Source organism: Crocuta crocuta, unplaced genomic scaffold, assembly GCF_008692635.1.
Source record: "Crocuta crocuta isolate KB4526 unplaced genomic scaffold, BGI_CrCroc_1.0 scaffold1013, whole genome shotgun sequence".
NCBI classification, from domain to species: Eukaryota; Metazoa; Chordata; class Mammalia; order Carnivora; family Hyaenidae; genus Crocuta; species Crocuta crocuta.
In genome coordinates, this window is record NW_027531297.1 from 322,381 (window position 1) to 337,707 (window position 15,327).

The window sequence follows — 15,327 nt, forward strand, 5'->3', positions numbered from 1 at the left end:
GGGCACACAAGCCTACACTGTGATGACAAACCAGGGATAAAAGCACACCCACCCGAGTAAGACACGGACTGTATCAGTGTCAATATCCTGGCCGTGCTATCATTCCAGTCATTCCAAATGTCACCGCTGGGGGAAATGGGGAAAAGGGTACATAGGGCACGTATTAACTGTATGTGGACCTCAATTACCTCAAAGCAAATTTCAGTTTTTACTGAAAGATAAAGTGCAATGAAAAACTGGAAAATAAAATTTTAAACACACCGTTTGCAACAGCATAAGCAAATACAAAATAATCACGACAAGACTTGTATGCTGAAAATAGCGTGTGGCTAAGAAAATTTTTTAAGAAAAGTGAAATAAATGGAGATATAAAATGGCTTGTCCATGAATTAGAAGACTCAATACTGAGTCTCACATGTGAGTCAAGGAGCTGCGCTCTGACCCAGTGAAGACAAGAATTCTCAGTGACGGGCATTCAGCAGAGACCCCGAACGGCTAGTACCTTACTGGCAGAACTGAGCTACACCTGCTACCTAAGAAACATTTCTTACACAAGAGCAACAAACCAACCATTAGCTGAAGGTTACTCCATTTCAGTGCTAAAAATGCTTACAAACAGGTCAGTGAGAGGCCAAATTTGTCTGTGAATTAATTAATCCAGTACCCTTTAAAAGCCCAACAATCTATTAGGGAACGGGGAGGGGGGAGGTAACCAACCATAACATCCTGTTCAAGCCACAACAATATTATTCAAAATATCTAACCAAAATCACAAGACCTGTGAGAAAAAAAGAGAATCCACAATGAAGAGAAAAGTCCGTCAATGAAACACCCAGACAGGGGTGCCTGGCTGGCTCAGTCAGTGGAGTCTGTGACTCTGGATCCTCAGATATGTGGGTTTAAGCCTCATACCGGGTGGAGACATTACTTAAAAATAAAAGCTTAAAAACCAAAACCACAAACACCCAGACATGACAGTGATGGTAGAAGCAGAAGGAAGGGGCATTCCCACAGCTACTCTAGCACCGAACAGCGTCTAAGGGAGAACAAGAGGCGCCCGCACCACAGCCATCCATCCACAACTGATTTTCAACAAGAGTGCAAGGACAATTCAGCGGGGAAAGAACAGTCCTTTCAACAGATGGTGCTGGGACACTGGGTATCCACTCAGAAAAGAAGGAAGCTGGACCCCTGTGTCATTCCATGTACAAAAATTAACTCAAAATGGGTCAACTATAAGACTATAGTTGATAACTATCCTACAGTTATCTCTAAGAGATAAAACTATAGAGCTCTTAGAAGAAAACACATGCATAAATCTTCGTGACCTTCTATTAAGCAATGGTTTTTTAGATGTTACACTGAAAACAAAAGCAGCCAAAAACAAACAAACAAACAAAAAAAAAACAGATAAACTGGACTTCATCAAAATGAAAAATGTCTGTGCTTCAAAGGATACCATCAAAAAAAGTGAAAAGACAAGCCAAAGAATGGGAGAAAATATGTGCAAACCATATATCTGCTAAGAAACTAGTATCTATAATATATAAAACTCTGACAATTCAACAATAAAAATCAATAACTGATTTAAAAAACAGGCTCAGGATCTAAAATTGATACTCCTCTGAAAACATACGAAGGGCCAATACGCACATGAAAAGATGCTCAGCATCACTAATCATCTGGAAAACACACATCAAAACCACAATGAGACATTACTTTGTACCCACTCAGATGGCTATAATCAAATCACAGCCAGTAACAAGTGCTGGCAGGAAGTGGGAGAACTGGCCCCTTCCCACACTGCTGGTGCGAATGTAAAATGTACCTCTGCTGTGGAAATTAGTCTAACGATTCCTCAAAAGGGAAAGTCAAGACCTTGGCTCAGGGGCAGTGTGAGAGAGGAAAATGGCACCTGGCATTATTTATCCACAACTTCAATCAGAAAAGGCCCCAGGAGGGAAGCCTGGGAGGGAAAAAGAAGAGTCTGAGACCATGGGTGACCATGGAAGAAGACACTTCAAGGAGTGTGGGGGAGGACAGCACCAGGAAGCAGGCCTTAAGAGATCCCACCTGCATGAGGTCCCCAAAGGTCCAAAGTGAGGGCAGGACACAGGGCAGGACCACAGCTCTTACTCAACCAGGCAGGTGCTTGCCTGGGTCAGACCTGAGCTGCCCCCTCCCCCGCAGAGAGCAGGGTTCTCACTGCGGAGGGAGTGGGGTCTGGAAATAGTCAGAGGCGGCGAAGCAGGCGCTGCCCAGCCTCCCGACCTGCTGTGCTCCCAGGAGCCCCCGGACCTCTGCTGGCAACGGAAGCAGTTCAGTTACAAAGGTGTGTTAGCACGGCATGTCACGCAGAGAAAGACAGCCCTGCCCTGCGGCCTGGCCACCAGAACGCCCACATTCCACGCTCAGCCGCGGCGGCCTTTGGCCGTGTGCATAGTGCTCGCGTGAGGGGACTGTGTGGATGTGGAAAGGTGTCACAGGAGCTCCTGGACTGCCTGAGAAGCAGACAGGGGCTGCAGCAATGCATGCTGGGTACCCGCGCCGCAGTTCAGGAAGGGCACGGAAGAGCAGCCACCAGCGTGGGCGGCAAGGTGGTCCTCAGCAGGCCATCCCACCGCCACCAGGATGCCCTGCGAGGCTGCATCCGGGGCACTCAGAGGCACACCCACCAAGACACACAGGTCGGTGCGGGGACGCTGCGGGCCGACCTGCGGGCCCTGGTAAGACAGGCCCCTGCTCTCCGCTCGTCTCTCCTGCTGTGCACACAACGGCAGTCTCGCCAACCACCATCGGCACCTCCCACACACCGTCTGCACACCACTGTCTCTGCATTCTCAGGGGAGAGGTCTAGCTGCCAGTCTGGTGGCCTGGGTGACCTTGACCCAGCAGCGCACCCCACCTCAGCTCCCCCTCTTCAGAAGAGAGACAGAACCACACCACACTGGCTGGCATGCGGCCAGAACACCAGGAGTGCCTGCAGCAGCCACCAGCGTCAATGAGGGGGGACAGTGATGACCGTGGGCAGGTTCCTCCTGCACTAACCTTTCAAGGATGCTGGGATGACGGCGTGACACGTTGCTCAGCCCCAGTGCCCACGTGGCAGGCGGTCCAGGGCGGCTCGCCCGTCTCCCCTGACAGACACAGCAGAGCGACATCCAGTGTCGGCACTGTTCTCGGGCCACAGCCTCACAGCGGCTCTCCAGAGTGAACTTTTCAGCACCTCCATGTGGCTCATGTGTGACAGCCAGACTCACTTGTCACAGTCTGTTCCACAGTCCTAACCAACAGAGCGGAGTGCCTCGCACCACGGCTCCTCACAGGGTCTGCTCTGCAAACGCCCCTTCTGTAGCCTCCCTGCTCCTCCTGGCAAATCTGCTGTTTTCCAAGCCTCCAGTTTTACCTTGTCCTGAATGTCACACAAATGGAGTCACAGGCACATTGCCTGTGGGTTCGGCTGCCTTCACTTAGCAAAACACACCGAGTACCATCTGGGCTGCTGTGAGAACAAGGGCGCTCCCTCCTCTGAGGTGCTGAGCACCGCCCGCTGCGTGCACGCCGCAGGCCGTAACCAGGACGTGGGCACCTGGGCACTTCCGCTCGGAGCGCTAGAAGTAAAGCTGCCATGAACATGCCCACGGCCCTTCTCACTTTCAACTTTCTGGGTGCGCTTGAAGACAAGCATCTCCCAGTGTTTGATTTCCGCTCTTGGGCCAAGGCTCCCTTTCCTGCAGATCTTGTGTGTGTGCCCCTGTGTCCACCTGGGATGGGGGATGGGAAGCCACACCATAACCCAAGTAAAAGCACAGAAGTTGGGAGCCGGGGACGGGTGAGGAGGCGCCAGAGTGACGGGTCTTCTGGCTGCTTCTCCCGAAGGAGCAAACTGCGCCCTTACCTTCCCTCAGCAGCTCTGTTTTCATGCAGCAATCCTGCTTCGTCTCCCCCTTGGCCGGAACTGCCTGCTAAAGAAGAAACAGCCATCAGCCTGGATTCACCCACAGGCAGACTAAGCAAATCGCCAACATGACTCCTCTGGACGGACACGATATCTGGATCCTGATAGAAACTCACGGTCAGATGACTGCACAGTTAGGATGTATTCAAGCCAGGAGATACCAGTCACCTCCAGGAGGAGGAAGGACACTTCGAAGATAGCCCAAAGGAACTTCTACTTTACCTGCATTTTCTGAGACAGTTTCTTAATAATAAGAATGTGTTCACGTGTCACATAATTAGAAATCTCAAAAGTTTTGACTGTTACTGGAATGTTACAAATCATATCAAAGTGCACTCTGCTAATAATTTAACTAAGTATTTCAAATGAACACGAATCTACAAAAAATTACAGAAATGGATAAATCAAGAAAATTCAATATAATATGAATCATTAAACATGTGCAGGTAGAGAAGGACAAATATCACATTTGCACGTATAGGAGGATTAGGAGGAACTTAACGGAGGACCGTGGGGGAGGAGAAGGGGGGAAACAGTGGGGGAGAGGGAGGGAGGCAAACCATGAGAGACTCTTGAATGCTGAGAACAAACTGAGGGCAGATGGGGGGGAAGGGGATGATGGGCATGGAGGAGGGCACTTGTGGGGATGAGCACTGGGTGTTATATGGAAACCAACTTGACAATAAACTATTTGGAAAAACAAAACAAAACAAAAAACCCCATGTGCTCTACTATGTGGAGGCATGAATTGCACAACATCTCTTGGAATTTTTTTTTCTTTTTTTAATTCTTGCCTTTGGGCGGGTGAGAGTCTGGCTGGACACAAAACAGTCCTGGTGCGGCCCCTGCAGGTGCAGCAGCCGCTGCCGCCACAGGTCCACAGAGAAGCAGAAGGGGCAGATGCAGGCCCTCCAGCCCCCCTACTTGTGACTTTCCGAAGCTGAGGGTACAACCCCCAGAATGCATGTCTAACTTCTGGAACACGTTCTCTAAAAGACACCACAAAACATTCTCAGAACATTCTCAGAACCTTGGGCTCCCTGCTGACTCCCCTGGATGCCGGGCGTAGCTCCTAAGAGCGGTGGCAGCGTCCCTCCCTGTCACCCTGGACCACCAACCCGCTTCAAGTACGCACAGCAGCCTCCCGCCCCATGACGCCCCTTCTTCCTCGGTGCTTCCACAATGTTCCCCCCCGCAGTCCCTGAACAGAGCTGACTTCATCTCCCAGGTAGACAGGACGAGAGAGGGCTTGAGCATGCCACTCTCCCACCTTTCCTTGAGCACCGCACGTGGCCCCACTGGTTTTCAGAGTCTAAGCAGTGGACCACCTTCTGTAATTCCTCTTAACCACTCCTGCCACAGGAAGCCAGAATTCAGTGCCAGGCACCAAGGAAAAATCCAGGGGCTCGGACTTTGTCCCAGAAGGTGGAGAATATTTCCCTGCAGGGATCAAACCTGGATGGATGCCTCTTGGAACCCCAGGGTCTTCCCAGCTCACTAAGGAGAAACAGATGTTCATCATGGGCAGCAAAGTCGCAGGGCCCAGCCTCTGATCCCCGTTCCACACTCTTGACCCCAGCTTCCTGCCCCTGGACCCTGCAGCCTCTTGACTGGCCAATCTCCACCTTATCAGAAAGCCTCCCCCGGACCCTGCCTCGATGCCCCCTGGCACTCACCACCACCAGACACACCACCCAGCCTGTCTGCCCAGCAGCACGCACTCTGGGTTCCACAGGAGGGGCCTGTCCTGCTCTCTGACACATCCCGACATGCCGGCAAAGCCTGGCGTGCAGAAGGAGCCAATGAGCATGCAGCCACAGAACTACTGGCGCCTTTCTAAGAGGACCAAGTTAGAAAGGCCGCTGGGTCCACTTCCACGTCTGCTTTCCACACAGCTATACGCCTGTGTGAATTCTCTGGAACGGCCTAGATGCACAGCCAGTGTCTGCTGCATAAATAAAGGAGGCTGAGTGGTAACCACTCTAACCCCTCACTGGTGAGGACAGAGCAGGGCACGGCCAATGTGCACATCTGGAAGTCCAAACGCCCAAGGACTGAGCCCAATGATGAGCTCAGCCCACGATTAAAGCAGGAAGAACAAAAAATCTAAATTCAGATGCTCTCTGTGGACTGAACTCACGTGTGCTAACAAGAGGGAGCATGGCTTTCATCACCTTCTCACAGAAGCCAGCGATCCACAAAATCAACACCAAACCAGGAGAGAGGTGAGGATGGAACACGTAGCCCAAACCAGTGACAAAGTCCTGTACTGGCAACAGCAGAACCAAACAGAACTGCAAGCCTGCCTGCGGGCCGCCTGGGGCTGGGGGCCCTGAGAACGGCCGGAGTCTCACGGCAGGATGAGGGGAGGACACTGGCTTTAGAGCACAGTGGAGAGGAAAGCAGCTCGCAGCTGCACGCCCAGCTGACGCTCCGGACACTGCACGACCCCAAAGCAAAGACACCTCGGCAGCGACATGCACACTAAGCACAGCATCGTGGTTCCTCTCTACCACACCCAACCAAGAGAACTGAGGCTCCAGAAGAGAAAAAACCAATTCCAGGTGAGGGCAAGGAAAGTTCTAGACTCTCAGACTCCTAGAGCATGAGGCACCACATCACACTGTTGTCCACAGTCGTATCTCTGGCCACGAGATTTCCCACCAGCTGAGCAGAAGCCTCTCTGTGGGCTAAGCCTTTTGTGGCTACACTGGGGCTAGCACAACATGCCCCGGGTGCGGGGCAGACACAGACCTGGCATCGCCGAGGAGCCACCAGTGAGATGGCTTCACGGGGCTGGCTGGCACAGGTCAGATCAGGTCATGATCCCACAGTTGTGGGGTCGAGCTACAAGTTGGGTGCTACAGTTGTGCACTGGGTGTAGAGTCTGTTTGAGATCTTCTCTCTCTCCCTCTGCCCCTCCCCTACTCCTGTGTTCTTTTCCTCTCTCAGGAAGGAAGGATGGAGGGAAGGAGGGAAGGAGGGAAGGAGGGAAGGAGGGAAGGAAGGGAGGGAGGAAGGGGAGTTGACAAATAATCTGAGTTTACAGAGTCTGAAGAAATAAGATGTGGCAACAGAAGCAGAGCCCGAGGAAGGCCTCCTGGACTCCCCATGGAGCCCTTGACCGCTGCACGTGGGGGCAGGAAAACTCTCCTGCCCCCTCTAAGCTTACCAGCAGCACTTGACATCCCTCCGAGGGTCAGGTCTTGGCCACGCATCTCAGCAAGGCGGGCAGGGGGCCATGGCATCTAACCCCGGCCCCCTGACCTCCTCCATGGGGCCCAGATGCTCAGGCCTTACCCCCCCTCCCAGGCCATCACGGCTACATCCCAACCACCCACCTCTGGCTTACACCCACAACCCACTCTCAAACAGGAGTACTCTAGGGTCCTGAGACCGTTCTAGGGGTCCAAGAGGTCAAAGCTAGTTTCATTATAATACTAGGACCTCACCTGCCTGTTTCACTGTGCAAGAGCCAAAATGGTTAATGTAAACAAATTAAACTCCTTTTATTATTTTTATTTACTTATTTAATAATTTAATTTAATAATAATTTAATAACTTAATAACAATAATTTAATAAATTATTGTTGGGGCACCTGGGTGGCTCAGTCAGTTAAGCGTCCGACTTCGGCTCAGGTCATGATCTCACGGTTCGTGGGTTTGAGCCCCGCGTCAGGCTCTGTGCTGACAGCTCAGAGCCTGGAGCCTGCTTCAGATTCTGTGTCTCCCTCTCTCTCTGACCCTCTGCTGCTCACGCTGTCTCTCTCAAAAAATAAAACATTAAAAAAAAATTTATTGTCAAGTTAGCTAACATACAGTGTATACAGTGTAGTCTTGGCTTTAGTAGATTCCCGTGGTTCATCGCTCACATACAACACCCAGTGCTCATCGAAACAAGTGCCCTCCTCAAGGCCCATCTCCCATTTTCTCTGCCCCACCCCCATCAACCCTCAGTTTGTTCTCTGTATTTAAAAGTCTCTTATGGTTTGCCTCCCTCTCTGTTTGCAATGTATTTCTCCTTCCCTTTCCCTATGGTCTTCTGTTAAGTTTCTCAAATTCCACAGATGAGAGAAAACATCTAATACCTGTCTTTTTCTGACCAAATTAAACATCTAAGTGACTGAATTCATCAACGCTACGCACTCAGGGCAGAAAAGCCAACTTCACCTAAGCACGCCCTTGGTGGAGTGGTGCAATCAGCAGCCTCCCCATAGGCCTTCTCACGATGGCGGCAGACGAGAGGTAAGCCAGCAGCAAACCAGGTCTGCTGGTCTCTCAGGAAAAGCCAGGGGTAGGGGCTGGGCTGAGTGTCACTCACTGGGCATCTGCATTTGGGAGAACTGGCAAGATCTATGGCTACCCACATGTGGGTACAGGCCAAATATTTTCTTAAAACAAATACAGTGAGCCTGCAACCTCAAAGAAAAACAACAGCATGTGGTGCCAACGTTAAAATTCTAGCTTCTGACTGGAAATTAGAATTTTGGGGACGCCTGGATGGCTCAGTCGGTTAAACATCCAACTTCAGCTCAGGTCATGATCTCATAGTCTATAGGTTCAAGCCCTGCATCAGGCTCTGTGCTGACAGCTCAGAGCCTGGACCCTCCTTCAGATTCTGGCTCCCCCCCTCTCTGCCCCTCCCATGTTCATGCTCTGTCTCTCAATAATAAATTAAAACATGAAAAAAATTTTAAAAAAGGAAATTAGAATTTTGGGTAAATGTATATCTGCCCCCATGAGCTTGACAGCTGTCTGACACTTGAAAGACTTTTGATAACAGACAAGATGTTAATAAGAGAATATGATTTTGATCTTGGATAACGAAATGTCCCAACGTTTAAAAGATCTCCATAATTTAGTGAGCCAGTGTTTCCCAGATGAGCAATACCTAATCTTTATTTTCTTTTTTTTTCCTAATCTTTATTTTCTTAAATTATTGTAAATGTTTATTTTTGAGACAGAATGCGAGTGGGGGAGGGGCAGAGAGAGAGGGAGATAATCCGAAGAAGGTTCCAGGCTCTGAGCTGTCAGCACAGAGCCCGATGTGGGGCTTGAACTCATGAGCTGTGAGATCATGAAGTGTGCCGAAGTCAGACGCTTAACCAATTGAGCCACCCAGGCACCCCAAGCAGTACCTAATCTTTAAAACCACACATAGCAGGAAGGTGCACTAAGATGTGAGGCCGACCATGGGCTTAAACCTTACAGGGAAGGAAGGCCATCAGCATTCTGCTTCGTCCTGTCGGGTTCCGACACACTACAGTCAGAAACACATCTGGAATCATCTAAAAGGCTCAAAATACACGTGTCTACACGGGGCCAGATCTTCCTCACATACTGCAACCAAACGACACATCCCTGCAGTCAGAAGCCAGGCAAGGAAGAGATACACCAACCTGTAAAGCAATACCACTCTTCAGAGGTTTTGTTTTAGAGAATTAGTTATTTTTCACAGAAATTATTTACTGTAACACATAAACAACAGCTTACACATTTACTTTTGTTATTTTTAAGTAAATAACTTTTTTTTAAAGCTTCAGTTTTAATTTATTTTTTGGTCAATACCAGTAGATAGAACTCACATAAACAAAAGCCTTCTGGGGTCCTAAACAGCTTTTAGGATTGTCGACTGGCCTTGAGGCCAAGCCACACATCAAGGACACCAAAGCCCCCACATCACAGGCCTGCTGCAAATGCCTCCAAACCCCCCGGCGCTCCCGGGCCAGGCATGGCAGAACAGGCCTCCCCAGAATACTCACGAATGTGCTTACAAACCACCCATGGCCACATATCCCAGCCATGAAATTAAATTTCATGACTTCTTCCCCCCAAAAAACTCTGTTTTAAGAATATTACCTAACACACCTTCCAACAACGCCAGGAAGTATCCACCATTCTGTTCTGCGTCTGTTCGGCTGCACCCAGGAACCCTTCTGACAAGCACTAATCATCATGCCAGGGCCTGGCCAAGCCTGAGAGCCAAAAACAAGACACCAACAGCTCCGCCTTGTCTGGTCTCTTACTTTTGGAAGCCAAGCATCCTCCCTGCTTCTTACTCTGAGTGACCACTGACGGCGGCACCGGGCAGAGGAGGAAGGAAAGGGCCGTGCGGAGGAGGAGGAGGAAGAGGAGACCTGGGGGACGGATTCCCACCCTGAAAGCTCTTCTCTCCCTCACCCGTCCCCTCAACAAGGCTGCCTGGGGACCTGCAGTGGAACCAGAGCCAGGAAGCGGGCCCAGAACTGCGGCACTAACAGTTCCCTCACCCGCTGACCCAGACTCGCATTCAACCTCACGGCCTACGATAAATTCCCAGTTAGAGCAGAGCTGTGACCGCCAGAGGCTGAAGCACCCCTGCAGGAGGGAGAGGCGCCGTACAAAGTCTGTCCAGTATGTGATCATAAAAAATAGTAAACCACAGCAACGGAGCAAACTTTTTGGGAAAAGGCAGAACAGAATAATGGAGTCCACTCTGCATGCACTTTATGTGCTAGAGTTAGATGTGACCTTCTAGAAAATGACATTCTGCCCTTTTGAATTTCCATCTGATACACTGAAGCACTATTATGGATGGAGAAAAAAGGAAAATTGTCTAGTCTGTGAAGTTTTTGTCCTTAAACGCAAATTGGTAGATTACAATATAAACAAAAATCTAGGGAGAAAACGTGTTCCAGAGCGTGAGGCAGAACCTGGCCCCGTGCTGGACATAACCAGGCCAAGTGTACTTCCAGCTACAGATGTCCATTTATATTTGAAGTTCAGCTATATGACAAATCAATTTTTTTACTGTAAGCTTTACAGCTTTTACTGAAGTTTACCTGAACTTCAAATGTAACTGGGCAGCCTGTATTTTTTATATGCTGAATTTGGCAACCCTGCGTGGAATCTATGAGAGTCAGCACGAGACAGAAGGCCTCCAGAGTTCAATAATTCTGAAGTGGCAATGTTGACATTAAAAACAAAAATTGTGTTTTTTTAAAAAATGTTTATTTATTTTTGAGAGAGAGACACACACACAGAGTGCAAGCCGGGGAGGGCAAAGAGGGAGACACAGAATCTGAAGCATCTCCAGACTCTGAGCTGTCAGCATAGAACCCGACACGAGGGCTCAAACTTGTGAACCGTGAGATCATGACCTGAGCTAAAGTTGACGCTTAACGGACTGAGCCACCCAGGCGCCCCATAATGTTGACATTTTTAAAAGACAATTTTTTCTGCCCTGTGAAATCATATTCCCTTTTTTAAATTTTTTTTCTAGTTTATTTATTTTTGAGAGAGAGAAAGAGACAGCGTGAGCAGGGGAGGGCCAGAGAGAGAGAGAGACACAGAATCTGAAGCAGCTCCAGGCTCTGAGCTGTCAGCACAGAGCCCGATGTGGGGCTCGAATCCACGAACTGTAAGATCATGACCTGAGCCAAAGTCTGACGCTTAACTTACTGAGCCACCCAGGCGCCCATGAAATCATATTCCTAAGAAGAAAAATAATTACTTTTTTTGGGAAGGAAAGAGACAGCACAAGTAAGCAAGGGGCAGGGAGAGAGAGAGAGAGAGAGAAGGGGGCTCGCCTGTAGCGGGGCTCATGTGCACCGGACGTGGAATTCAAACTCACAAGCCATGAGATCATGACCTGAGCCAAAGTCAGATGCTTAAAGACTGAGCCACCCAGGTGCCCCAGAAAAAGAACTGTTAATGAAACAATTTCTTCGTAAGACAAAGAACACAGAGGAAAATAAAGAAAAAACCCAAAGGCATTATGAAGTCTTACTCCAGGGCCTTCAGGTACCCTAACTGAATTCCACGCCAGCAATCTATCTGACGCCCACAGCACAGGGGAACGGGTGTGACCTACAGCACGCACTCACGCCTATCTTAAACCGTGAACAGCATGCTTTATGCAGCCAGACGCCTCGACTCCCCAAAAACCAGAAGCAACTACAGTACAGTCAGGCAACCAACCAATTCTAACTACACAATACTACAGAGTATTTCTCAAGAAAAACAGCTGTTTGTTTTTAAAGGTAACAAGAGGGGCATCTGGGTGGCTCAGTCAGTTAAGTGTCCCACTTCGACTCAGGTCATGATCTCGTGGTTCATGAGTTCAAGCCCTACATCAGGCTCTGTGCTGACAGTTTCGGGTCTGGAGCCTGCTTTGGATTCTAAGTCTCCCTCTACCCCTCCCCCACTTGTGCACACACGCACGTGTGAGCCCTCTCTCTCTCTCTCTCAAATAAATAAAACGAGGGGCACATGGGTGGCTCAGTCAGTTAAGTGTCTGACTTCAGCTTGGGTCACGACCTCACAACTTGTGGGTTCAAACCCTGTGTCAGGCTCTGTGCTGACAGCTCAGAGCCTGGAGCCTGCTTCCGATTCTGTGTCTCCCTCTCTCTCTGACCCTCCCGGCTCATACTCTGTGTGTGTGTCTCTCTCTCAAAAATAAATAAACATCAAAAAGAATTTTTTTAATAAATAAATAAAACCATAAAAAATTAAAGTTAACAAAAGATGGCATGGGGGAGGGGAAGATGCGGTATCTACTGTTTTGTTTTGTTTTTTTACTGTTTACTTATTTATTTTGAGAGAGAGAGAGAGAGAGAAGAGGGAGGGGGGGAAGGAGAGAGAGAGAAATCCCAAGCAGGCTCCAGGCCCAGTGCAGAGCCCAACTCAGGACTCTATCTCATGAACCGTGAGATCATGACCTGCGCTGAAATCAGGAGGTGGACACTTAACCAAGTAAGCCACCCAGGCGCCACTTTTTTTTTCATTTTTAAATGCAGTACTGGACAGAAGACAGCGCTGCCATTTTTACTCCGCACTGGGAGATGTGTGGACATAATCTAGGCTTCAGCTTGGTTTTCTTCATGACCAAAAGAAAAAAATCTTGGGGTGCCTGGGTGGCTCAGTCAGTTAAGCATCTGACTTTGGCTTAGGTCACGATCTCACAGTTCATGAATTTAAAGCCCGTGTCGGGCTCTGAGCTAACAGCACGGGGCCTGCTTCAGATCCTCTGTCTCCCTCTCTCTCTGACCCTCCCCTGCTCATGCTTTCTCCCTCTCTCCCTCTCTCTTTCAAAAATAAACATAAAAAAAATGAAAAAAAAAGAACAAATCTCTTATGAGTCTGTATAGTACCATCGCTTTATGTGATATAACCATAAAATAAACATATAATAATCATTTACAACTTAAATAACATAATGTGAAAATAAAACAAAAGCAAACCCTTCATGACACTTTAAATTAAATGCATTTTCCTCTCAGGGCAGACCAGGGTCTCCCCACTTGGCCCCTCAGTCAGCCCTCCTTTTCATCCACAAGAAGTACTTCTCCTTTGTGAGGGGACAGGAAACGGCTGCATCAAACGTAATTCACCATAATACAATTAACTTCAACTTTACTACATTTGATTTCAGATAGTTTTTAAGAAGATAGTTTCTGCTATGCATACAGTATAAATTAAGAAGGTGAAGATTTTGTGTAGAGCCTTCGTCACTTTTCCATGCAAAATTATGAGCCATCACTTGTGTTTTATTTACTGTCACCGCAGTGAGCCTCCTCATCAGCACCTGCACTGGTCCACCTGTGAGGCAAAGCACCTACCTGCACAGGCAGAGTCTCGGGCACAAGGTTAGAGATGTGCCCAAGGTCAGGCGGCCTACCCTGTAGGTGAGAGTCCAAACCCAGTTTCCCAGGGTGTGGAAAGGCTCAACTTCTCGGGTGCCTGTCCCATTGGGTTTCTACCACACTGCTGATTTTTTTTTCTTTTTATAAAATAAATAATGGCTGGTGGGGAAAGATCACAGAAATTCTGGTATCACCCCTTAGAAGGTTCCTAAAATTCAAAGACAAATAAGGGCTGGACCAATTTTTGGATAATCTGTACTGAAATTATTCAAAGACAAGCCCATAGAGTAATTAAATAATTTTATCCATTTAAAGTCTAATGACAGGGCAGAAAGAACCACGACACTGTGTCAGCTCTAAATCCAGACTGGCCTTTGGCTCGTGGGAAGGAAAGCCTCCGCGGCTCCATGGCGGCCTGGGAACCAAGAAGGGTAGCCGAGGACCCAGCCCCCAGCCCAGGCTTGGCCCACCTCATCGGTAGCCGGTTACCTCTAACAGATCAGAGCAATGGTGTGCACAGCACACAGACAAGCCAGGAGCCACAGCAATGACAGCTCTGGGCCAGCCCCACAGAGGCTCCACCCGCCAGCGGTGGGGCCGACCCTGGACGGCGGAAGCCTGGCCGGCCTCTACTCAGGCAGAACCACAACAAATGAGCTGGGAGTGCAGAGTAGTCTGAAAGGAAAACTTAAGAGGGAAAAAAAGAGAATCCTCTATCTCAGGACTCTTTGGCTCACTTTTCCAGAGAGCTCTGTTCTCACAGGTGACTTAAATGAGTGAAGTCCAATTGTAACGTTGCGTTCTCCACAAAGACGCTGCTACACAGACTCTTAAGGAAAGGAGCATCTTTTCCCATGTTCATTCCAACTCCCCAAATGATGTGAAGAGAAAACTCTAGTCTCAAAAGAAAAAGCATCGAACACAAAAAGTATCCTCATTTATGACAGTCAAGGAAAAGCCCTTGAAGTCACCAGAAATTTAAAATTGCTTCTAAATACTCTAACCTCCAAAGCGGTGTGGGGGTCCACTGGACAAAAGACCAGGCCAGACCAAGCCCGCAGGGAGTAGCACATGTGGACAAACATTTTCTGACAATCGGCTCCATAACTCAGGAGGTCAGCAATACATATATGAAAATAAACGTCGAGCCAACCTGGCACACAGACCTCAGACCCTGCTGTGTGTGCGTGGAGCCAGTGCTCTGGTCTGATTCTGGGCCTGAAAGCTGCTCCCCCTGTCCTGGCAGCACTGGCATTTCTAAGGTCACGACCATCTCACAGATAAGCTCTCTCCCTCCTCAGGGCTCAAACCACCCTGCATCCATGCATCCACCTTATTCAGAACTCCTATTTCAAGCACAGATGTTGAAAAGATTAACTCTTTAACTGCTACACACACACACACACACACACACAATCTTATGTTTAAAATGAGTCAAAGCCATTCCAAAAAAGAATTTGAGAGAAGCTGACCAGCATGGCAACCCACAGTGGGGCCTGGTAAAAGAGGTGCCCACACTACGCGGGGAGGAGGAAGGAAGTCCACGTCCTCCCACGAAACTACCGTCTCCCCAGTGCAGCCTCACAGTACCCCCACCCTCGTGTTTTGGGGTGTATGCTAGCTCTCACATATTATCTACTGGAGCTGTAAAGATACCCAACAATGGCAAAATACTAAGAAAAAGGAAGGAGAAATCCTGTCTAAACACGTATCTTCACAGTAAGTGCATGCTTGCTGGACTCCGGT

The 15,327-nt window shown here is 48.9% G+C and overlaps 1 protein-coding gene across 1 annotated transcript in view; it reads right to left on the minus strand.

Annotated features, from left to right (window-relative positions):
• EHMT1 (euchromatic histone lysine methyltransferase 1) overlaps nt 1-15,327 on the minus strand; it is a 112,549-nt gene that overhangs the window by 79,641 nt on the left and 17,581 nt on the right. Inside the window, exon 2 of the mRNA XM_077771532.1 lies at nt 3,899-3,965. Within this exon, the coding sequence (XP_077627658.1) occupies nt 3,899-3,923 (25 nt within the window). The 5' untranslated portion in view covers nt 3,924-3,965. The remainder of the gene's footprint in view (nt 1-3,898; nt 3,966-15,327) is intronic.